Source organism: Vigna umbellata, chromosome 5, assembly GCF_029865625.1.
Source record: "Vigna umbellata cultivar VRB3 chromosome 5, Vumbellata_1.0, whole genome shotgun sequence".
NCBI classification, from domain to species: Eukaryota; Viridiplantae; Streptophyta; class Magnoliopsida; order Fabales; family Fabaceae; genus Vigna; species Vigna umbellata.
The window spans coordinates 36,380,569-36,405,888 of record NC_142169.1 but is presented as its reverse complement, the minus strand read 5'-3'; the positions used below and the strand labels follow the sequence as shown (position 1 = coordinate 36,405,888).

Genomic DNA, 25,320 nt, shown 5'->3' with positions numbered 1-25,320 from the left:
CTTTTTTTTATGACGGTATTATTCTTTAAAGTGGTTGTCAAGTAGTCCTATTAGGTGTTAAAAAATCATTTCTCTGTTTAAAAATTTGGTGGGCTGAGAGTGTGATTGTACATAGAAGGGCAATGGGATAACTGCGTGCTTTCGAATTTGAATTTGGCTCATCTTTTGGTTTTCAGTTTCAAATTTTTATCCTCATTTCAGTTTTGCCTCCCCCTTCTTTCACTTTCACACCCTCTCGTCTTGTCCGCAATGCATCATTTTCTGAGTTTTCTTTAGGTTTCCCAACTTGTTTTTTTGTAAAGCATTGATCTTTTCCCTCACCCGTCTGAGTTTATATTTGGGTCTCCCCTCTTCTCCCCTTGTCCATTGTTGGGGTAATCCGTTGGTTTGGGTCGTTTCCGCCTGTTTTTTTTTTGTTTTCTCCGGCGCGTCGGCGGTTTTGTTTTGGTGGTTTTCGGCTAGTTTGGTGGGGGTGGTTTTTTGCTGTTGTCTTGTGTGCGTTGGCTGTGGTGTTGCCCCGCTTTGTGGGTGTCATTTCGGGGTCGCTGTGGTTTGTTTTCCGGTGCCTTGTGGTTGGTTTTTTGGGCACTTTCGATGGCTTCATTGATTGGGTAGAAAAAGGTAAGTATTTATTATAGCTGTTTTTGTATAGCAGAAACCCAATTCTCCTATTTGTGATGTTTATTGTCTTGAAGTTGTGTATTGGAGTGTATTTCTGCATATTTTGAAATGATATGTTGAAGTTTTGTTGATTAAAACAATTGGGTGTCTGTTTATGATAGAACCATATGTATAATATTTGAATGGTGTTGATCGTTTCCTTGGAGTTTTGGGGTTTCTCGGGCTTTTCTTTCGTTTTTAGGATTTCCCTCTGCCGTTTTCCAATATGCTTATTTGAATTTCAGGTTGATGCTTGTACCAACTATCGTGCTAGTGGGTCAGTGAGAGTAAGAGATGCTCTGTCATCACTAAGTTCTTTTGTTAAGGTTTCTGTTTTCTCTGCGCTTGTGTTTTCTGCGTTTGCCAAATGGAGATTATAATGCCTTAAACAAGTCTGCAAAAGTTGTGTTGGATTTTGAGAGAAAGATGGCTGAAGAACAATTTACCGAGCTCCGCAGGTATTGGTTCATTTACCGGCTCCTCATTCTAATTACCCCTCTCTGTTACGATTGTTGTGTGTTTGTTTCAGTCGAATGGCGCAGATTCAGAAGCTTTGCGATGTTGACCACGATTTCAACCCTTTAGAATTGGATACCCCCAATCGTTGCGCTCTTCATCTTGAGGTTAGATTAGGTTACCTGTTCTCATTCGTGGCTGTTCCCAATTCCCAACGGCTTCCTATCTATTCACTTTCAATTTTCAATACTACAGAATACACTGCAGCACATTGTATCCGACTTCCCTTCTTTCGAAATTCAAGGTTCTTCTCTTTTACTCCCTTCTCCCTACTCATTTCATCTCATTTTGTGTGAGAATTGAATCTTAACTTTTGTTGCCCCACTCCAGATGCTTACATACACCATTTGCAAGAGGAGCTTCACACCGTCCACCTTCAATCTGCCCAAATGGCTGACCAGATTGGCCTTCTTACCAAAATTCACAACGATGGTCTCTCTCTCACACCCACTCACATACTTGCCAGCACACTCGCACTTGCCAGCACCTACCATCTTTTAATCCAATTCATGTTATCTGTCTTCTCTACTAGTATTACTATTACGTCACCATCGTGAATCATTCCACATTTTGCTTCTTATTCCTTCCTCTCCAGATTCTGCCATATTGGAGGCCAAACTTGAAGAATTGGACTTTTCTTTACATTATATTCAGTCAAAGGTTGCTGCTTCCTACTTGGTCCTCTTGTAAATTAAGAACCTGTTTGTGGCTAATTCCTTTGCTCGCTCTGATGGGCAGCTGCTGTGAATTTCGTTGTTATTACTATGTCCACTTCATTGACCATCTCTTTGGCACATGTGGAGTTGTAGCGGGGTTTCGTGTGGTTATCATATTTTGATATCAGCTTTTAATAACTACAGGATCAGAAGAACATATCTGAGGCTACTGAAGGCATTGATTCCCCAATTCTAAGAGAAGATTGTTCAAATTTGGCTGCTGAAAATGTAGACAAAAATTTAGAGGTGGTGTTGACACTTAGAATCCATGCTACCTTCTTGGGGATTGAATTGAATTGAATTAGTTTCAAAGACATGCAAAACTATATGACATCTATAAATAGTATATTTTTTTTTTCATATGTTGCAGCTATTTGAACTTGAAAATAAGATTGATGAAATGAAGTTGATTCTAAAGTCTCTGCAGGATCTTCAGTTCACAGTGAAGTGGTGAGTCAGCTTTCACTTACCCTTGAAATGTTTATTTGTGATTCTGTGTCACAGCTTACTCATCTTGTTCCCTTATTTAGGTTTGAAGTTGTAGAGCAGATTGAGGATGCGCTCACGGGTCTAAGAGTGCTTGCATTTGATGAGAATTGCATTAGGTTGTCATTGCAGACTCATATACCATCATTTGAGGACATTTTTTATCAGCTGAGTGTTCAAGAGGATACCATTGATGCAGCTGAGCTGAATCATGAGTTGTTAATTGAAGTTTTTGAAGGGACTATGAAGTTAAAGAATGTCCAGGTATGAAAATATGTCCTCATCTTAATTTGACTTTTGTATGAGGATTGCTGTTCAAAAGAATTAACTTGTTAATGGTGTATTTTTGAGTTGGTTGTGCCTTGGACTTCATGGTTTAGGTTAGTGATCTTTATTATAATATTTATTATAATATTGCACTGACTTTATAATTATCATTAATTCATTAGTATCTTGCTAAGTTCAGAACTAACTCTGTGTTACAATGTTATCACATATTTGATAAACCACTAAATTTTTCTAGTTATATTATGTTGATATAAAATATTCCATCACAATAGCAATAGATTTTTAAAGATACCAGTGGGAATTTGATGTTGAGGGTTTACTTATTTTTCCCTTTCCCAACTTGTGTACCCTAGCATTTCTTGTATACCTACAGTTTTGCTTTGAACTCTAGATTTCATATAGATGATTCTAGAGGGAGCACTTATCAGATTAAGTGCTCTAGGAATTTATATCTATTCATTGGTACTGTTATTACGTATTTTTAATATGATCCTGGCAGAACACAACAATGCGGTGTTCTAGGAATTTATATCCAATTATTAGTACTGTTGTTTCATACTTTTAATGTGATCCTGGCAGAACACAAAATGCATTTATTTTTTTCTTTCTGTAATCTATTTTAAGTATGTATCATAGGATGTTTTGATATGATACCATTTATTTATGCTGCAAGGACAACATATGAAAAACTTCAACTTGTGAATTTAATTTTCCATTTTTGTAATCCTTGTTATCTTCAGATGACTTATTAAATTTCTTGGATATATTATTTAGGTTTTTCCAAATGATATATATTTGAGCGACATTGTTGATTATGCAAAGTCTGTCAGGTTTGCCATGTCGTCATTTTTTCCGTAATCATGGGTCCCAGATTTCTTGTGGCCACAACTCATGCCTTGACATTCATTTACCATGCAGCAAGTTCTCGTTGCAGTGGTTTATGCAGAAAGTGCAAGATAGAATTATACTAAGCATACTTAGGAGTCTTGTAATAAAGGATGCTAATAAATCGAGGTGAGACTGTTTGGCTTTGATGCTCTTAAATTGGGATATCTTTCAGTATCTCTTTACATTTTTTTGGCTCAATGCAGATATTCACTTGAATACTTGGACAAAGATGAGACTATTGTGGCTCATATAGCAGGAGGAACTGATGCGTACATAAAGTTGTCGCATGGCTGGCCCATACTTCGATCTCCATTGAAGCTGATATGCATAAAGGGATCAGATGATTTGAAGAGAGCTTCTCTGAGTTTTCATTGCAAAGTTGAGGTGAGGGAATTCAGTCTGTATTAGCTATAAAACTTGTCTTCATTCTTCCTTGTGATTTATGGATATTTCCGAAGAGTATCAATGTGGTATCAGGATTTTAAGCTCAAATTGTTCTTAATTGTTTGCTGAACCTATTGAAATCTCATAGTAGCTTAGTCCTAGAATGTATCTTTAGTTTCTTTTGACAACTAGAAAACTAACGTAGTGGCTCAGCCAGTTCTAGTCTCAATTCAGTAATATGTCTCCTAAAGTGTATAATTGCAGTTTGAGACCAGGGTTATGATGGAGGTTATTAAATGTTACAGGGGTTCAAGCTTGAACTTGAATATAATCCGCTTACATTGAAATCCACTTTTTGAAAAAATGAAATAATATAAGTTTATGAAGCAGTAAATCTTTCCATTTTTGTTCATTTATCTTTTTCTGATCAACCGAATTGAATGGTGTTGTGTGATACTAGAATAAGATTTTGTAGTATTCCTTTTAACCACATCATATTGGTGGATTTATACTTCACCTGTTGACCATGCTTTTGATTTTTCAGAAGTTGGCCAATTCTTTGGATACTCATGTTCGGCAAAATATATCAAGTTTCGTGGATGCTGTTGAAAAAGTAGTCATAGAACAGCTGCAGCTTGATCATACTTCAGGCTAAGGACACTATCAGTTCATCATATATCATACTAATTGTATATACCTTCACAACTAGAACCTTTGTTTGAGGTCAAAATGCTGAACTTGTTTTCCATTTAATGAAACAAATTGTTAAAATGTCTTGTAAAGGTTATTTTCTACAAATGCCAAATTGTTAAAAATCTTGACCACTCTTTAAACAAGTTCTTTTGATAAATGTGCATTCAATGTGTAAAGCACTTTTTACATCAATTAAAAAAGAGTTGTTCATCATATAATTTATAAAATAGTTATCACTAAAATTTAGAAACTTTGTAATTGGATTTCAATATAAAGTTCCTCAATTGTATCGGTGCAATAGTTTGTAAATAAGACACTCATAATTTTCCTTTTTAAAGATCTGACATTGAAGAAATTATGTAATTAATATTTAAGACAACATATAACAAACACGAGTATTTGTATAGACATAAATTTTGTTGACGATGAAAATAGGGACAAAGTTAAGGTAAATTTTTATTTTGTATAACAATGACAAATAGACTAGCATCAACCCCGCTCTTCCCATTGTAATGAAGTTGGATGGTTCAAAAGTTGAATACGAAAAGAAGTTCCAATTTACTCTTTCATGCTATAGGTATATTTTTATTTTTATTTTTTATTATTTTTACTTTTTCATTTTATTTTTATTTCTATTGTTAACTTCCTCTTATATAATCAAAGTGGTATATGTACAATAATTATAAAAAAAATTATTTGTAGGAATTAAAATAAAATATTATATATTTATTAGATTAAAAATAAAAATAAAGTATTAATGACCATTAAAAACCAAAATAATATATTAATGAAAAAATAATATTAAAAATATAATATATTTACAAAGGAGTAAAATAAATAAAAAATAACATTTATTATAGTACTAAAATTAATTGATAACTATTAGTTATTTTAACGTGATTTGTACTGAGTATAATAATTTATTTAAAATTTGTTAAATTGATAATTTCTAACGTTATCGTAATTTACTATTGTTTTCATCCTATTAAACTATAATAATATTTATTATAAAAAAGATCTACAATAATTAATTAATATGATTTTTTTTACTTAAAAAATTGCTTAAAATTATCAATCTTTATTATTGTCAATATGTAATTATTGGACATAAAAATATCAAAATTTATATGGATCCAAAATTATTGTAAATTATATGAAGTTAGGAACAAATATTATGGTTTAAATAAAAAATATCTTTGTAAAAATAAAGCCTTGAATTTCTTATAGTCTAATCCATATAACCTTAAGGGCGCTTCTTTCTGCATTTCACGTTTTTTCTTCATACACTTCCAAACTTTTCTTTTTCTCATACTACCTTTCTATAATAACAAACCGAATAACAGGATAATTAATCAGATTTAAAAATTCAGAAGATGTGATTTGAATTGGAATAAGAAATTAAGTTAATTTTTTTAAGGGTGTAATTGTCAAAATTCATAATCTGGGCTATAAATAAACGTACCAAAATTTCCGTAAACACTCACAAAACACAATCTAGTATTAAAAAAAAATAGACCCTTGTCTGAATTTTAAAATTTACTCAACAAAAATATCATACAACCAAATTTCGAAATTAGATAAAAAGAAATATTAATACATAACCAAATTTTAAAATTCAATAAACATAAAAAATAATTTACACAATATTCTTATTTCCAAATCCGCAAAAAAAAATTGATTTCCTTTGTGTTGAATATATACAAAGAGTCCTCTATTTATATATATATATTCAACATAAGGAAGATTAATCACATAGTTTTCACTATATTCAACATGGTATTAGAGCCAAGTTAGAGTCTTTCCTACAAATATTTGTTGTTTATTAAGTATATTGTTTCACCCGCTATTAGATTGTTATCAGATCACTCATTAATATCTAGTTTCATGTTCGAGATGTATATACCTCAGCATGAAGGGGTGTGTTAGAAGTCCCACATCGACTAGAGATAAAATCAATTTATAGTATATAAAGTGAATGCAAACCTAACTATACAAGTTAGTTTTGTTAGATTGAATTAGGCTTAAAATTCACTTCTTAACATGAAATTCATGAACCACAAAAAAAAGTTAAACTTGTTCATTCTTACATTATTAACAAGAATACTGTCAAAACGACTCAAAACCACTCCATATTACAAGTTAGAGTTTACAGATCGCAAACACTTTAAGATGTACCTACGCGTACGAAGACTTGGATGATGAGTCTGTCGCTTTAAAACGGTACTTCTTTGTTCCATCGTGGATTTTGGCTTGGATGTGACTGCACTAGGTTCTATAAGTTGTATAATTTAGAATGTAATGACAATGTGACTGGACCTGTATTATTTTGATCTGTGGATTTTAGACTTACGGATTTTGTGTGACTATTGTAATTTGATTTAATTAAAGTAACAATGAATGAAATGATATAGACTGTTAGATTGTTTGGAATGTTTCTGAATGCCGATTTTGGGATGTATCTGGAAACAGTTATTATATATCTAAATTCGCATGCATTTACTTCGGTCAAGCCGTTAACTATTAAATAATTCGCATGCATTTACGTTTTAGATGGTAGTACCATATTAATGAGTATTTGGTTCAGAGCTGTGTGCGTGTCAATAACAAAACCTCAGTATACGTTTTCAAAACAGAAATGCTTCTTCTAATTATAAATAAATAAAAGAATAACATCTCCTTGTGCCCTATCAAGCATGTGCTTCCTTTAATCTTCCATGTTTTCATGACATTTCTAATGAAAGTGTTAAGAACAAATGGTATTGTACATGTACATAATTAGGTATGAAAGAGAAGTGTTGTTTCAAATTTCGCTGGTTTGAGGTGTCTTAGTATTATCAGGACATTGTAGTGGATCGGAACTTGAATGAACTTCGGAGGGTCTATTTCCCATATCTTTAGTTCTGTGAAGTAGGAAGGTCCCTGATAAAATTGTCACAAACCCACACAACTCCGTAGCAATCTGCGATGCATCCTGCTTCGCCCATTCCTGCACCATGCATTTATTATATATTACTATTCTCAATCATTGGCCTCATATTCTTCACTGCAATCTCATGAAACCTGATAACAACTCACCTTAAACATGATAACGCTGGCGACTATTGTAAATGATGTGAACATAACGTAGTAAACTGGCGACACCACAGCAGTGTTAAAGGTGTCCAAAGCCTGCAAACACGTGTTCCAAATCAAGGGGTAAAGTGTCTTCAACTTCTAATATCTGTAAACACACACACACACACACACATATATACCTTGTTCAAGTAGTTGATCTGTGTAAGGCAACATCCTATGACAACCACTGTAAATAGCCAGGTTTCAAAGAAAATAAACTGATTCATCCCTTCGAATGTGAGCTTCAAAGCAATTCCAACTGCTTTGACTCCCATAACCTATGCATGCATGCAAATATTTAAAAACAATGAAACAAAGATGGAGACAATAAGCTTATCGTGATCGTGTATATATTATCGTAGCATAAGTAAGCATCGAGCATTAGAGTAATATACCGTGATGGAACCGATGAGAGAACATATTCCAATATATACCATCATATTTTTCTGCCCATGGGATTTCACAAAGCGGAAAATAAGGACGCAAACTGCTACCGCAACAACGCAAATGTACACGAGAAAACCTGTGTCACGGAAAATGAATTAAAAAGCTAGCTTAGGCTCATCGATTAGTTAATTATATACATAAGCAGAGAGATGCGAATGACATGGCATTGGCTTAATTACCTGGTTCTGTGGCAAGTTCCCACACTTCCTTCACAGAATGAATGTCTTTTTCATGCGGTGCATGCAAAACAATTGTCGTAGATCCCACCATACACAGGGCACACCCAAGCACGCCAAAGATGTGCAATCTCTCTTTCAATATGAAGTGAGCTAGCACTGAGCTGCATAACGTATACGTATTTATAAATATCTATATATATATATATATATATATATATATATATATATATATATATGGTCCACCCAGGTTTGTTGTATAAACATGATCCACCTAGGTTTGCTTACCTGAAAATGATGCTTAAAGCTCCCAAAGGAGTTACAAGGATGGCAGGAGCGAAAGCATAAGCTGCAAAATTGGCTATTTCCCCACCGATCACTACAAAATGCAGGGTTGATTGATTTCATGATAAGTGTTTGATTAATTATTTAGGTTTGAAGGCAATAAGTCGATTGGAGGACTCACTTGAAATCATTCCGAGCCACCAAAAGGGTTCGAACAGATAGGAATGCCCTCCGGTGGCTGATAAAAATGAAAAGTTGTGGATGCGTTAGAAAAGAAAAGAAAAGTTTGATTAGATTTGAAGATAGAATTAAGGAACGGAAATGAACCTGCTCTTTTGCCGTTGCTGGCTGCTTTTATAAGGCCCATTTTCTTAACTATAAAGCTAGAGCCAATGAAGACGCTGGAAGAGACAGCCAGGACAAGGCCAACGACGTTGTCGTGTGTCGTCCCCATTATTAATTATTTAGAATTGGCGACCAACGTGTCGGCAGGGCCAAGATATGTCCGATCCAAAAACGTGGTTTGACCTGGCATGAAGAAGATGAAGATTGAAGATGAATGATTGATTAATTAGGTTTAATTAAGGATACCTTGTCTTGGCAGCCTGCGAGGTTGGGGAGCTAAAGCCCCATGGTGATGAATTGAAACGGAGGTGACGATGAAGAATGAGGAATGGATGATGAAGGAAGGAGATGTGGGGAGTTGAAACGCAATAGGTAACGGTAGTTGTTACCTACGCGCATGCATCCCAGAGCTAAATGAGAAGCACACGCCTCTATTTATTTACTTCCATCATCCATAATAAGCAAACCACCGTTTCATCCATTTCTATTTCCACTTTAACCTACTTCTTCCAAATTTCTCTTCCATTTTTAGATTATTTTATGCCGTTAAATTTATCTTTCTTTTTTCTTTTGAAACTATCTTCACAATATTAATCTCATTAATCCACCTAGGTTAATCAAACCTATTATGGATATTTTCCTACAAGATTATTATTTCAATGTCTAGACCCAGCAAACTAATATGATAGAAAAGTATTGTTTGGGACTTCTTTTGAATCTACGTACACTTGACAATTGGTTTCATAATAAAATATTATATTTAATGTAATAAAAATAAATATAAATAAAGTATTATAATAAAACAATATTATATGAAGTTGTAAGTTGGATTTAATAGAAAAATGGGAGTGCCATTATGATTGTTTTAGCTTCCAATGATGTATTGTCAAATTAATGTTCAAGACTCCAAATTCCGATAACATGAACTTCACTATTTCAACCAAGAAAATAGCAAAAAGCACCACTCACACCTAAAACTACCTATCCTGAACCTGAGGGAGACTGCAAAACACCACCTTTGACTCCACCATCCCTTACTCTAAGAATATAAAAATTTACACACTTGACCATAAGGGTTTGATGGTACCGTTACTCCATGAGAAATAGACTACACGAGCATTTCCAGCACCCCTACCCTTTTCGTCACCGCAAACGTCACCACTACTCTTCTGGCTTCCTCCACTCTATATAGCAAACAAATAGATTCAAACAACCACCGTGTTACTTCTCTGCCTCCTATCTCACTCGTATAACTAGCCTTTTCTTAGTAAGTGGCCTTGGATAGGACGGGGCATAATTCACCAAAACTGTACTGAAACTACAATTAACTGAATTATATTATATTTTAAAAAACTAAACTTATTTTAATTAAAACTAATTAAACTATTTTACAGTTCAGTTAAAATAAACTGAACTTTACACAATTTAAGTGCAGTTAACTGTGAACCACAGTTTTTCTCTAACTGAGAATTTCACCCCAAATTGAAAACCCCAATTTGAATGTTAATAAATAGTATAACATTCAAATAACATAACCTTTTTGCAGAAAAAAAAATATAGTCAGATTGAACAAGATGGGGGACTTCAGGAAGGGTTTAATCAGCAATGCCCTCGTGATGGACTTGCAATTGAGGATCCAAAGTCAGGGGAATTCATGAGTTTGATCTATCCAGACCATTAGACGTGCCTTCTGTTTTTGATGCAAACTCCATCCTGTTGTAGTTGGCTGAATTTATTAGGGGGCTTAATGAAGAAGAGTGTGAGTTTCTGATTGAGGCAAGAGGAGTGAAGTCTGATTTGGAACTGCAAAATCAATTTAATGCTGCCATGGCTGAGGTGGAAGCTCTTTTTAGCCAGAGTGGTTAAGCTGCAGAATAATTTTGACATGTCTCAAAAAGATTCACTGGAATTATCCAAAGAGTTGGCTGAGTGTAGAGGCTTATTTCATTAAGATATTACTCCACTTTTGTTGTGGTAAACTCAAAGTGTACTATGTGATTCTGTGTTAAGGATAACTAAACTGTATTATAGTGAATTTAAAAGTTAACTGAATTGTATGAAAATGAACTAAAAAATAGTTCAGTTCAATTACTTTGAACTGTTTTTAAGTACATTGCAGTTTTTTTAAACTGGTTTATAGTTAACTATAAAATTTTACAATACAATACAGTACAGTGTGCTTTGTCCACCCTAGATAGATTGTTACTTTTTTAAACATATTAATTGATTTGAAGAGTGACTATATATCTTGCAGTATAATTTTTATCTAATTAAAAAAAGTTAGAATTTTAACATTTTTTCATAGAATTTTGTTAGAGTAAGGGATGAATATAACAAAAAAAAATTTATGAAAAAGTGATGTAATTTGAATAAAAAAAAAATTGATTTAATATTACATACTATATATATTACAGTATATTTACCAAACAATTAAAGTGGCTTCATAGGAACAAAATATGATTAAATGTTATCCCTTGTCTTGACCAAAAAGTTTATTGCATCACAAATTGCATACTCACTAATAGAATAATTATCCAAGATTCGTCAAAATTCTTAATTTTTGAAAATAAATAATTTAAAAGATAATTAAATAATGCTGATTTAAAGATGAAAAATGAAATTCAAAAACAGAATTTAAATAAGTAAAAATAATAATTTAGAGAAACAAATAAAAAATGTGTCCTATGCAGTAACTAAAATTTAATTAATTAATTTAATATTTAATAAAATACGAGCAAGAATTGTAACTGTGTTTGGATAAGCAATAATATGTATACTGTCAAAGGGTATATGTAAATATAAACAAATCATTTACAATCTCAATTTTGACACTCCTTTCCAATATCTAATAATTCTTTTTTACTTTCCTAATTAATTTATTCTAAATTATTTTATATTTTAAAATAAAAATACTATTTTACTAGTATTGAATCTGTGTTGAACAGAAAATGGAGTGCTTGTGTATCATTATCCAAAAATAAATAAATGATGAAAAGTTCAATTGAAAGAATGGGAAAATTGATCAAACCTTTGTTCCACCCCATGATTTCTTTGCTTAACATCGTTGAAACCTCAATATACATTTAGGTTTAATTTAAATCTCCATGTAGTTTGTAAATCTCATCTCAAATTTGATTAACCATATCAACACTATGCGAATAATATTTTTTGTTTTAAAATTGCCAAAATCGGGCATAAGAGAATATACATTTTTTGAAATCTAACGGTTGGAAATAGTTTAGTATGAAGATACAAATTATTATTCAAATTTCTACTAGTAGAGATGTTTGAATCATTGTCTATTTAATTACGACTAGTTACACTAATATATCTATATATTTTTTAATATCTTTCTATCACATCACTGATATTTTTTTGAATAAACTTCTTTTTATATCTCCTTTGAGCAATGGGGTCGACGTTGATGTTGTTCTTTTTTTTTTATTTATTGATCATGAAGGCAGATTTTTCACGCACTTCTGTAAAATTTTTGCTTAAAAATATTTTTTGAATTATATAATTTGAAGTCTTTCGAATTATATAACTCAAAAACTTTTCAGATTTACAAATTTAAGAGTTAATAATAACTTTTTAATTAAATAATTTGGAAATCAATATTTATTTAAAAATTTATTATCTTTGAATTTGTACAAATTAAAAGTTATGCTGAAATTCATTTTTAACTTTTGAAAATAATTTCTAAATCATATAATCTGTAGAAAATAAAAAATGATTTTTTTATATGGAAGTGTAGGAAAAAATTTATGGAGGTGCAGCTGCATGTCATGAATTGTCTCGTACCAAATGTATGGGTGTTGCTCCCTCCACCATCACCTTATACTTTCATCATCTCCCCACATTATTTTAAATACAATTATATCCTTAAGTTAAAAAAAAATTTACTTTTATCCTATTTTAATTTGAAATCCTAATTTTACTTTTCCACCACCCACCTACGGAACTCTCTTTCCCTTTCCTATTTCCGTTTCACCTCCCCACCTCCCGCACTTTCATTCCTTTTTCTTTCCAGTTCTTTTTTTTGTTTGAAAGCTTCCATTGCCGCCGTGGTGTGAAGGAGCGTCGCCGTCGTGGTGTGGAGGAACATTGAGAAGCGTCCAGAGCATCAACCAGCGTGAGGAAGTATACATCAACGGAGGTGATATCCTTCAACGGATGTCCCCTAATAAAACAAACCCTAAAATAAAAAACGTAGGTGACATCTTCAACGGATGTCAATATCTGTTTAAGGTAAAACGGATGTCGACATCCGTTTTTCCTTGAACGGACTTGACATCCGTTTTTCCTTGAACGGACTTGACATCCGTTTTTCCTTGAACGGACTTGACATCCGTTGAAATGCACTGCACCACAAGAGCGACATTGCACCACGAGAGGGAGATTGCTTAATTATTCTTTCCATCACCACCAACCTTTGCAACTTGTAGTATCTCACAACGAAGAAAGAAAAAGAGGAAGAAATATAATGGTAAAATAAAAGAAAAATATTTTACTCATGTAGGGAAGTAGAATAGGTATTAAGAAATAATAACCCTAAAAATAAAATTTTACTGATAGGCAAAATAGTAAAGAGGAGGTGGAGGGAGAAAGGTGTGGTAGTGAAGGGAGCAACACCCTACTTTAAATTATATGAAAAATGGAAAGAGTGTTTCTTTTTACTGCATCAAGTTTCTTCCTGCACCCATCACAAGCTTCCGAAATAAGAACGGCATGAGTATCTTTTCGGAAAAAAAAAATCCAAAATTCATTTAATGTGTTCCAAAAATCAAAATCCGGTTTGATTGGGTGTCCGGAGAAATTTGATGGAAGCAGGAAGATAATGAAAAAGATAATAATGATATAAGGTTAAGACTGCCATTAATGAAATAAAGTGATATGAAATTGAAAGTTTAAAATAATCTTTAGCTAAACTTATTAATTAATTTTACTAATTAAAAATATTTTATAAAATTAAAATATTGATCAGCTTATTAATACAAAGTCATAGTCTCATTTCGTTTAAAAGTCAGAGACCTAAAATAATTTAAATAAAGAAGCAATGAAATGAAAAAAAAAAGTGTTTTTGTTCATGAATAACTTTATTTATAAATTAAACTAACTCTAAAATTGTCTACAAAAGGAGAGCAAAAAATAATCTAAAATTTGAATTTTGGAATCAAAAGTAAACATGCTCAAAGTGTAACTTGCATTCCACACCCTTGTGCCCATAATGAGAGAGTCTTGATCTCGAAGTTTGTCTTAAATTAGGGTTAAAAAAACTCTAATTCTATGCGCCACTTTCATGGGTCCTAAACTAGGTCATTTCTTCTTTTAGGTTCAAAATTAGGTCCTTTCTTTGTTTAAGTCCAAACTAGACTACTAAGTCGAAGTTCGAACCCAAAATAAAATCATATACTACTAAGTTCAAAATATTATCACTCTAATATTTATAAAAGATGAGCATCAATTTAGGCCTACTATGTTCAAATGAAGTCCAATCTTGTAATATCTTTTGTCATTATTTTTGTGGTTAGTCCCTTGATTAGGAATTTGTCATCACGATGTTATTTGATGAACTTGAAATCGAAATATTAGCATTTACTATAGAACCAATAATGAGTTTCAAGACGAATCTTAAGTTTCCATGAGAGATAAATAATCATTATCCTTTCAACTCTACTTCAAACAATTGGAAATAAATCTCTAACATCTCGTGTGCCTAGGAAGTGAGATTAAGTAAGTCCATCACTTCATATTTTAAAATTGAAGCATTTAAGCTTAGTGCCTAACTTAGTCCAATAAACAAGTATTATGCGCCACCAACCAAAATACAGAGAGGGTTTCATCTTACACCTTCAACATCTCATCCTTCATTTCCAAAAATTTTATTTTTAACCAACCTGCACTTCTAACTTTTTCAAAAATTTTATTTTTTAACTTTAATAAATATATTTTTATTTTATTCTCTTTATTATTAAAGACATTTTAATATATATTTTTATTTTCTTCTCTTTCTTACTAAAGCCATTGGACCACCTTAATAATAATTTAATTTAAAATTTAAATATTATTAATACAATTTTATATTTTAATAATCATTAAAATATGATTTATATTATAATAATAGTTATATTAAAAAAATAAAAATAAAATATTTAAAATAAAAATAGTAATAAAAAAAAAGAATTAATAATAGTAATATAAAATTTAATTTGATATGTTAAAATATATTAAAATATTAAAATAAATTAAAAAAATATTAAATTTTAAATAGAAAAAAAAATTAAATATGATAACGGTTTTGTTTTTTTATTTAAAATTTAATAAATATTTCATTTAAATGAAAATTATAATATTATTTATTATACTTTTATATTTTAGTAATATATTTTAATAATTATTAAAATATAATTTGTATTTTTATAATTGTTTTATAAAAAAAATATAAATAAAAATAATTAAAATAATAGTAATAAAATAAAAATAATATTTAAAATCACATTTAATATATTTGAATATATTAAATTATATTAAAATATTAAATTAAATTAAATAATTATTAAAATTAAATAAAAAACAAAATTTTAAGAAGATTTTTAATCGATATCCATATCCGTATAATATATTATCGGATTTGTATATCCGATTAACAAATTTTAATTATTTTTAATTTAAATTTTAGTAATTATTTAATTTAATTTAATATTTTAATAGAATATAATATATTTAAATATTTCTAATGTGATTTTAAACACTTTTTTTCATTATTATTACTTTTATTTTAGTTATTTTTATTTTTACCTTTTTAATAAAATTATTATAAAAATATAAATCATATTTTAATAATTATTAAATTATAAAAATATAATAAATAATATTATTATTTCTAATTAAATTAAATATTTATTAAATTTTAAATAAAAAACAAAACCGTTAGCACATTTAAAATTTTTATTTCTATTTAAAATTTAATAATTGTTTAATTTATTTTAATATTTTAATATATTTTAACATATCACATCAAATTTTATATTATTATTAATTTTCTATGTTTTATTTTTTTTATTTTTTTATTTTTAAATATAACTATTATTATAATATAAATCATATTTTAATAATTATTAAAATATAAAATTATATTAAATAATATTTAAATATTAAATTAAATTAAATTGTTACCTTTAATAAAAAATAGAAGAAAATAAAAATATATTTATTAAAGTGCTTTTAATAAGAAAGATAATAAAATAAAAATATTTTAATTAAAGTTAAAAGATAATTTTTTTGAAAAGGTTGGAGGTAGAGATTGCCGTATTAAAATGTTAAAAATGAAATTTTTGAAAGTGGAAGATTAAATGTTGGAGGTGTAGAATAAAATACTCAAATACATATGAATGAATTAATGAAAATGCCATCATCATAAAATTTAGGTTTAATTGCTTGCATTGTCCACAGTTTGGCTGCAACGTGTCAAGTTAGTTCATCTTTTTAAAAAAGTTTCAATTACGTCCAAACTTGGTTTAAAAGTGTCAATTTTGTCCAAACGTATGTAAAATTTGCTTCAATCAAGTCCCTTCCGTTAAATCCCATAAACGGACGTTAATTTTTTTTTCTCTCTCCTCTGCTTCTCTGCTCTACTGCTCTGCTGCTATGCTCTGCTGCTATGCTCTGCTGCTCCTTTAATAAAATGTTTTTCACTTATATTTAATATTTACATAAATTAAATCATGATCATGATGTAACTAAATGATTTTATCTAAATTATTATTCCACTTTTTTTTACCAATATGCTACATATGATTTATTAATAGAGAATTGTGCCTGTTAATTGAAAGAAAAAATTAAAGTTATACAGTATCTATTAATTAAAATATGTGTGTATTTTAAAGTAAAATAATTTTATTAATCTCAAATATAAATATCTATCTTATATTTTATTATCTTAACACTATTTTAGTAAATAAATTAATTAATAAATTATTTTAAATATATATGATTTATCCTATTATCTTATATATATTTTTAATATACTTTTAATGACGATAAATTATATATATATATATAATTAACACAAAACGTATAATTCTTTTTTAAAGAAAATGAAAATATGTAGAAACAGTTCAACCAATATTATACCAAAATAAATAATTTTGTAAATACCTTTTTAGTTAAAGAACAGAAAAATGAATTATTTGATTTTTAGATAATATTTTACTACGAATTATAATATTTTAATTATATTTATTGTTATTATTTTAATATAATATTTTACTACGAAAAGTAATTATCGAATGAAGCAGAAAATGGGTGTGAAAAGAATACTTTTTGTTTAGATTTAGTTTTCATGTTTTTGTAAGATAAACTAAAACCAAGTATAAATATATGAGAAATGAGAGTTTCATCCACAATCATTACTCTGTACAGAAGTTCTGTATAACTTAGTCCACGTATACTGTTTTTTTCATTTAATATATATGCATAATATTTTCAAATTTTCTAATAATTGCTTAATGTATTATTTTATATTTTATATTATCATTATATTATTTTATAATGTCCAGAGGAGCAGAGCAGAGAAGCAGAGGAGAGAGAACTAAAAAATTAACGTCCGTTTTGGTGAATTTAACGGAAGGGACTTGATTGAAGCAAATTTTACATACGTTTGGACGAAATTGACACTTTTAAACCAAGTTTTTGCAGCCAAACTAGGGACAATGCAAGCAATTAAACCTAAAATTTATTAGTTTTAAAACTTAATTCATCTCACGTGACAAACTTAAAAAAAAAAAAAAAAAAAACTAACTCTGTAAGAACATAAAGGTTAAAGCTCTGTCACAGGGAAATGAGTCTGAAAGTCATAAACTCAACCATATCCTGGATTTAAACTTGACCAATTGTCTTTCTACATACACATATCTTATTTGTCTTCCAAAAGTGTACACAGAAAACGATTATCCATAAGGCTCTGATAACAGAGATGGATTTTTATTTCATATCAGGGGTTGTAAGAGAAATTATATATTTTAATCCAAAATTCTAAAATAAAAAGTTTATTAATTTTTCATCTTATATAATGTTTAATTTTATCTTTTTTATCTAACATGGGATTTTGACTCATTAGATTATTCTTAACATATAATAAGTGTGGGCAAGGTGATCCTTGCTAAACGGATATTAGAAGACCAAAATAGCAATGAGTTTATAGGAGTTAGCTTGCAAGACTATAAATTGCACCACCACATATTTTTACTACAAATTACAATAGTAACATTCTTGTTACTTTGACCATGGAAATTGTACCAAGCACTTGAGGCATGGAATGCAACAAATCAAACATAATCATCCTTGTGAATTGTGATTTTTTTTTCCTATATTTTCAAAATGCCTACAGGCAGGACAGAGTCGAGTTTCGTGGCAGGACAGTGTTTGGAAAAGGTTGGATAGCGTCAACTTGCTAACTTTTCAGTCAATTTAAGTTAAATTGCTGTGACCATATTAATCTCTGTTCTGCTTTTCATGTTAGCACATGACAGTCTGGAATGGTCTCATACATTCTGATTGAGAGAAACTGTCGATTCAGGAGCAGGATCTTGGTTACCTTCACTATCAGATGGTTGAGATTCATGTTTTGCAGCAGCCTGCAACACCCGGTTCTGAACATCTAATGAGGAAGGTGATGTTGGTAATCCTAAGCCATTTGATTCTAATTTTCCAGCAGCCCATGAAAAAGCTTTGGCTCCAAGTCTAACGGGAGAAAGCAACAACCTTTAAAGGAGAAAACAAGACAATGAGATCAAATTTAATATCAGATGAAAACTCTTCTCCCAATATATTTTTTATATTGAAGCTCGGGCATACAGCATTTTAGTTAAAGGCAATTTTGGAACAAGCACTGTAGTCAGCATAGATTTTAAGCCTGTCCTAGTTACAAGTTTCAATATGTATTATTCATGTTTGAGCACAAAGTCACGTTTAATATCTTGTTATCAGGGCACAGTAAAAATGTCTGTCATTGTACACTGTTTCAATAAAATTTTCTAGTTATTAGTGACTTCAGCTATTTGTCCATCCCCAAGACAAAAAATACAAGAAAAGTTATGCCTGAATAGTTGCTTTAGCTACATGAATTCCAAAATAAAAAGTGCTGACGCATTTGTGTCATACGCTCTATGCTCATGTATATCTGTCATTATATGGGAGAACACACAAAGTCATTTTTTGATCATTTTACATGTCTAAAATCATTGACTTTTTTGTCCGTGAAATGGCAAATTAATTTAACATGATTCATGATATATATACCCAATAGTTCAGAACAGAACAAAAAGACAATTTTGACAAACCTTCGGCTTGAATATTAAGGTAAGTGGAAATAAACAGAAAATATATGTCGTGGTCATAATATAATGTTTAAATTACTTAAAAACTCTATTTTCATGATTCTATGACGAAATATCCACAATTAAGTAACTTACCTCACATCTTGATTTAGATCTTCAGCGTCTTCATATGAAGAAACCCGCAAATAGATGGTCTGGTGAATAAACAGAAAACCGTTTGTGAGGAAATGGAAAATCATTGATGTTATTGACCAAGTGACTATAAAATATGACAGAATATAAGAATTTCCCAGCACACACGTTACGTGTCCACCGTATGATTTCCAACATGAGTGGATAAATAAACAAAAAACTCAGTGAAACTTTTAAAGAAACAATTTGATTGAAAAACACTTGCTGAAAGGAAATGAACATACCAAACCGAGGCCAAATACACCAATTAACTGTAATGTCTTCTCCCACTCTGAGACAATATTGATGTTCTTTGTCAGATCAGGATAACTAAGCAAAACCTCATCCCGCATGAGGATGGTGAACAATAAAGTGATGGAAGGTTTTCATAAAAAGATCATAGACGTGAAATCACTTGTGCATGATATATTAAGCTTCAGTTTAAGCTATTAAAACAAAATGAATTTGCATAAACTACATAACCTCTTAAAACATAGTGCAAGAAAAATTTGATTAATCACTAATAAGCTTCAAACAAACCTATGTTTGTACGCATATATATATATATATATATATATATATATATATATATATATATATATATATATATATATATATATGAAAAAGTACATATTAAAAGAAAAAAAAATCTACAACCTTGATGCAACCCAAAAATTGAAGTTTTAAATTGTCAGCAAATTGATAGTTTGTGAAAGAACATGCACGCACCTGATAATGCATACAGCCCTCCAACAAATACCTGAACCAAAAGTTGTTGCATTTATTAGGAGATAATAAAATTGAATATAATCATGTAATCAATCATTTCCAAATCAAATAAAAATATGGAAGAAAATATTCCTTCGTAGTATTAAGGAAGTAGACTATTTATTTAAAATTACTGTCTATTGCGTAGGAATATTCAGTTACATACATATTCAAGCAGCAATAGGTAGAATTCTGAAAATGTTATAGCGACAGAAAAATTAAATAACTAGAAACTGCTATCAATTCTTTTCCCCACAAATATTGTTTTCTACCATACGGTGGTGTTCTATATATCATGTTACAAAAGAAAATCAACGTCATAATTGACAAATAACAGTTGGAAAATCATATAGGAGCCATTAAAGAAATTGCCACTTACCGTACCATAACCTAATAGTTGCCCAGGAGAAGGACTAACTTCCTCCAGAATTGCTTCAGCTTCCTGTAAATGTACCAAAATGCACGTGCATCAAACAAAACCCAGCATATATAGTCAAGCTAAAATTTCTCTTTTAACCTTTTATATGACTTCACAATGAAATCATAAACACGGAACAGATATGGAGCCCAGGACAATACAAAGCAGTTAGTAGTTACATTATTAGGTCATAAAGAGAAGTGAAAGAATCTGTTAGTTAGCTAGCTTGAACAGTAGGAGGGGGTGAAAGAGGATTCCTTCTGAATTGGCAATATCGGAGAAACCAACACTAGCTCAAAGGGAAAACCTTTATTGAAGGAGAAACCCTTGGAAGGAGTATTCCTTTTTTTTTTGTCATTTGATCTCTCATCAAAGATGCATTCTTTCACTTCCTCTCTTAGTCTTCTAACCTTTCTTAAATTTCAGGTTCTATTTATGGCTTTGTAACCGACACACACACACAAGATGAAGTCTTATGATAATAAATTGAAAAAAATGCTGGAAGAAACCTTAATTGATTGATACAATGTCAGAAATAAGCAATTACTGGATTAGAAATATATAGGTTTCACTTCATTTGTCCTAAAGCAAGATTTATAAAGAAACTGCAATCTTGATAAACTTCCAAAAAATATACCATGAGACTACTTTAAAGTTTACTAAAACGATATGCAAAATCATAGATTGTTGCACATTCTGTATTAACTTTCAGAATACAGACAATGGAACTGGAAGATGAATAACTAAAGGTAGCTAACCAATCGCTTGCTGTAGAAATCATTTCGGTGATTTTAGACAAATATTAATTTACAACAAGGAGCATAAACTCCTAGCTCAAGCACCTAAATAGCAGCACCATTACCTAACCCGGCAGAGTTTTCATCCCATTATTTTTTATTACTTAATGTAATAAAATAATAGTAGTTTGGTGAATACCTCATTGAGTATGGAAAGTGCGGTCTCAGGTTTGAGTTCTTTGATGCGGAGACCTTGTTTCATCCAAGACTGAAAGCCGCCTTCAACCAAGTATGTATTCTGTAATATCATACAAAGGTTGTTAATTTTATGACCATTGTATGTTTGATATCAAAGTTGGTGCTTAAATGGACTTTGCAGAATATATCTGTTAGTCAACCTGGGCAACAAACAACCACCACACTAAAGCACAGATACTTGAATCAAAAGCTGTCTCTGTCTATTATGTATCTGACAATTGACATTTGTGTTGGCAAGGAAGGACGAACTGTTAGTTTGAACACACAAATTAGGGCAACTTGAATTCGATCAAATTCATTCTTCTTTCCATTTACAGTTTCAAGCAATCAAAACCTCGTGTCATTTACTGGAGTATCATGAACTAACTCATAAATCATCATATTTTAACTTCACAATATGATTTCAATCCATTTTCATTCAAAACTATCATGTTATATTTGATATTATTGATAAAGATACTGCTAGGTTGAAATCAAGCATACACAAACAAAGACTTAAGTTATGTGGAATACTATGAGTACATTTACTGGAATTTTTCTCTACTATGATCTTACTTTTTCCCCCATGATGAGAAAACTCTCCAACCCCAACCTTTAAATACAAATGCCAATTTGAAGAATTCTATGTCAGACAAGGAAGCAGTGTAAACTGATATTCCCAACCTAGATGCCACATCTCGTAGTACAAAGTTAATCTCAGCCAATAATTTTATGTAACATATCAGTAGTTTTGCAGCAAAATATCAGCAGGTATTAGAAGACTTGCCTTGACCCCAATCTTCTTCAAGGATCTTGCAATGCCTTTAGAACGAGTACCATCAGCATCCAACACTATAACCTTGGAACTGTCCTATAGGCCAGAGAAAATAAGATTTTAAGACATCATTTTTCATGCCAACTTCTAATCACATGTGAAAAGTATACGTTCACCTCATTAAAATAGAGAGAGAAATAGAACGGTGGGTATAATATACCATTTTGCAAAGAATGTCAAGTAGAAGAAATCCAAAAGAGGAATATTTTTCTGGGGTTATTCCATGGACTTTCGACTAATTTTATTCAGAACAATAGACCCTATTCCAAGATACAAAGATAAACACCTTAACAGTCTTCAAATTTCGAATAATAACAGCAATCAAGGAATCTTCGAGGTCTCTACCACTCTTCAACAACTTGCGTATGGAACCATCAACCTGACAATTGCATAATGTCATATAGCAGTAGAAAGATTATAAATTAGTTGCTAATCCAAATAACAAGTGACCAAGATTCTGGATTTGTTCCCTTTACCAGCGATAAAGTGTACCACAACAATTCCAACCACATCTTTTAAACATTATTGTGCTTTAAACCAACCTCGAGAGGAGTTACACTTGCATAACGAAACCGAGCAGCTCGTCGGAGATCAGGAACGCCATCTCTTTCTCGCAATTCCTGAAGAAAAAAGGAGCAGTGACTTCATTGGTCAAACTTCGAATCAAAAAGCAAGCCAAACTAATGCAAGGAAAACTTTCAAAATATGCGGAAATTATTGTTCAAATTGGGAAGAAGTGTTGACCAAAATTGGAATGGCATCAAAAAGCGGGGTGGTTCATGAATTATACAACATTTTTTCCTGCTCCGAATAAAAGCCAGAAAAGTTAGTCGTAACTTGCCTCAGAGCGGACATCAATAAGTGCAGCATTTGCATCCTCAGACAAAAGCTCCAAAGCTGATTTAGGGGACAAATCTCCTGAATACCCTCCATATGTCCACAACCAATAAAAGGCCCTGCATATCTATGAAATCTATTACCGATAGCGTTTCTTTATGGAAATTTTATTATCCAATACATAAACAACAAAATTTACTTTTGAGGAAGGAAAATTCACATACCATAATGTGGCTGAAGAGCCTACAAGAACAAAAAATGGAATAATTGGGTCATTTGGATCCAAGCCAAAAGTCTTCTCCAATGAGTAGACACCCGTGTATATCTACGAATGGAGCATAAATTGTTCAATGCATAAACAGACTAGAAACATTCATCAAAGTTAAAATGTTTGTGAAACGAAACAGCATGTTGAGAACATGGATTCAAAATATTTCATCCACCAGTAACAGCAAATAATTTATGAAGTAAAGTGAAGACTATGAATCAGGTAAAATTGAGAGTAAAGGATCTTATCGAAACTTCTGTTATTCAGTAAAATTACCCTTTGTGTTGCAGAACCAACAGGCCTCAAGATTTCTGTTGCTTTATCTTCATATACATTGACTGTGTCCCTAATCCCTGCTGGAAGGAGATCCTTGGCCGACCCATATAGGTAGACAACATACGAAGCCCCGCTTGTCAGGGAACTCTCTACTACTACAATTGCGCGGCGCAACAAATCAATAGCCACAGCAGGTGCTTTATTTGTGACTCCACTCAGCCCACTTGAAAAGCTAGTGAGTTTATTGTTTGCTATGTCTCCTGTTTGATCAACAGCAGAAAATGCCTTACTAAAAGCATTATCAACAGATTTAGTAGCAGTTTTACCAACAGAATCTGCAAAAGAAGTGACTGTATCCAGTGAGCTTCGTAAAGCATTTTCTCCCTGACTGATTGAGGCCTTGAATGAGTCATTGATTCCAGAAAGAAAATCCCCAACACTTGCTTTTGTACTGGCTAATGATTCATTGTCCACATTAATTGAACTAAGCCTTGGGGCAAAATTCTCTGGTATTATATCAGTACTTGATAATGTTTCTGGTTGTGGAGTGGACTGTTCTTCTGCAAAGGCCACTAATCCCTCTGGCACAGTGGATAAATGATAACTTTCCAAGTGCCTCAGTGAATGATGTCCGTCGGTTGTCAGTGGTGAATAACCCCGTGGGCTTGTAAGGTATCCTCCCGGTTCACTTGTAGAAGAAAAACCATCCAAGACCGTCTTTGTAGCAGCGCGCACTGCAAATGAATTTCTGAGTGAATAAGTTCCATGTTGCGAAGCCAAATGCACGCCTTCTTCAACCACAAGTCTGCTCTCGAGATCTTTTCGATTGGGAAGCAATCCCCCAAACAAGGGGATCTGCAAGAACAAGGTTACGTGTTTTAAGTAAACAAAAACTAACACCGCAGAGATAACAGAAGTGATAAACTGAAACACCCAGATAAGTAAAAGCAGAGTATTTCACAAAAACATGATTCCCATGGCTGAATTGAAAATTTTGATTGATGGGTACGTAAGAATGGTGAAGAAAGAAGAATGAAAAGAAACGGGTAGGAATCGACCTGGGAAGACGTGGAATAGCTCGGGGTGGCTGAGCAAACAGGCAACATTCTCATACTGGCGATCGATCACTAAACACATAAATCAAACATCATCCTCTGCACAAAACCAACACAAGCAGTGAATCCAGATTAACACGCGTCGCTAATTCCATCAAATGTGTATGTTTTAGTTATAATTATGAATTAATTAAGCAATCAATTAGTGCGTAACAGAGTCAGGCTCACCTCAGTCCTTTGCTCCTCTGTATGTCTGGTTACCTTTTTTATCCCTTCTTTTGTTAATTTATTTTGATTGAGAAATTTTTGTGGAATGTTATGGGGATTATCCGAATGGAAGAGAAGGAGGATATGGTGGAACACCACTGGCTCATCTTATTTGG

At 31.5% G+C, this 25,320-nt stretch overlaps 3 protein-coding genes across 3 annotated transcripts; 1 reads left to right on the top strand and 2 right to left on the bottom strand.

The window, feature by feature from the left end:
* Window positions 1–981: 981 nt before the first annotated feature.
* LOC124846510 (uncharacterized) lies at window positions 982–4,720 on the top strand. Its single transcript, XM_047323786.2, has 12 exons — window positions 982–1,118; window positions 1,190–1,283; window positions 1,372–1,420; window positions 1,507–1,608; window positions 1,772–1,836; window positions 2,037–2,138; window positions 2,263–2,342; window positions 2,423–2,642; window positions 3,441–3,496; window positions 3,585–3,680; window positions 3,758–3,938; window positions 4,483–4,720. The coding sequence occupies exons 1-12, from the start codon at window positions 1,087–1,089 to the stop codon at window positions 4,591–4,593; spliced, it is 1,188 nt and encodes a 395-aa protein (XP_047179742.1). The 5' UTR covers window positions 982–1,086; the 3' UTR covers window positions 4,594–4,720.
* A 2,590-nt stretch (window positions 4,721–7,310) lies between these two features.
* On the bottom strand, window positions 7,311–9,388 carry LOC124846518 (putative magnesium transporter NIPA1). Its single transcript, XM_047323796.2, has 9 exons — window positions 9,245–9,388; window positions 8,981–9,181; window positions 8,835–8,891; window positions 8,657–8,747; window positions 8,372–8,532; window positions 8,141–8,268; window positions 7,886–8,023; window positions 7,707–7,799; window positions 7,311–7,617 (listed from the first exon to the last, which is right to left on the bottom strand). The coding sequence occupies exons 2-9, from the start codon at window positions 9,105–9,107 to the stop codon at window positions 7,432–7,434; spliced, it is 981 nt and encodes a 326-aa protein (XP_047179752.1). The 5' UTR covers window positions 9,108–9,181; window positions 9,245–9,388; the 3' UTR covers window positions 7,311–7,431.
* Window positions 9,389–18,203: 8,815 nt separating this feature from the next.
* LOC124833444 (Rhodanese/Cell cycle control phosphatase superfamily protein) lies at window positions 18,204–25,320 on the bottom strand. The gene is made up of 14 exons (XM_088116266.1): window positions 25,166–25,320; window positions 24,941–25,036; window positions 23,883–24,737; window positions 23,563–23,663; window positions 23,343–23,457; window positions 23,044–23,121; window positions 22,788–22,880; window positions 22,454–22,537; window positions 21,629–21,727; window positions 20,654–20,716; window positions 20,236–20,266; window positions 19,752–19,798; window positions 19,471–19,529; window positions 18,204–18,760 (listed from the first exon to the last, which is right to left on the bottom strand). The coding sequence occupies exons 2-14, from the start codon at window positions 24,992–24,994 to the stop codon at window positions 18,541–18,543; spliced, it is 1,899 nt and encodes a 632-aa protein (XP_087972392.1). The 5' UTR covers window positions 24,995–25,036; window positions 25,166–25,320; the 3' UTR covers window positions 18,204–18,540.

Excerpts from the sequence above, each read along its gene's own strand:
- LOC124846510 (XM_047323786.2), top strand. The coding sequence starts at position 1,087 with ATGGCTGAAGAACAATTTACCGAGCTCCGCAG. Across the intron at positions 1,609-1,771 it reads TACCAAAATTCACAACGATG|ATTCTGCCATATTGGAGGCC; the intron begins GTCTCTCTCTCA and ends CTTCCTCTCCAG. Across the intron at positions 2,139-2,262 it reads ATGTAGACAAAAATTTAGAG|CTATTTGAACTTGAAAATAA; the intron begins GTGGTGTTGACA and ends CATATGTTGCAG.
- LOC124846518 (XM_047323796.2), bottom strand. The coding sequence starts at position 9,107 with ATGGGGACGACACACGACAACGTCGTTGGCCTTGTCCTGGCTGTCTCT. Across the intron at positions 8,892-8,980 it reads CAGCAACGGCAAAAGAGCAG|CCACCGGAGGGCATTCCTAT; the intron begins GTTCATTTCCGT and ends CATTTTTATCAG. Across the intron at positions 7,800-7,885 it reads AGATCAACTACTTGAACAAG|GCTTTGGACACCTTTAACAC; the intron begins GTATATATGTGT and ends ACGTGTTTGCAG.
- LOC124833444 (XM_088116266.1), bottom strand. The coding sequence starts at position 24,994 with ATGAGAATGTTGCCTGTTTGCTCAGCCACCCCGAGCTATTCCACGTCT. Across the intron at positions 23,122-23,342 it reads TTATTGATGTCCGCTCTGAG|GAATTGCGAGAAAGAGATGG; the intron begins GCAAGTTACGAC and ends TTTTTTCTTCAG. Across the intron at positions 22,538-22,787 it reads GAAATTTGAAGACTGTTAAG|GACAGTTCCAAGGTTATAGT; the intron begins GTGTTTATCTTT and ends TCTGGCCTATAG.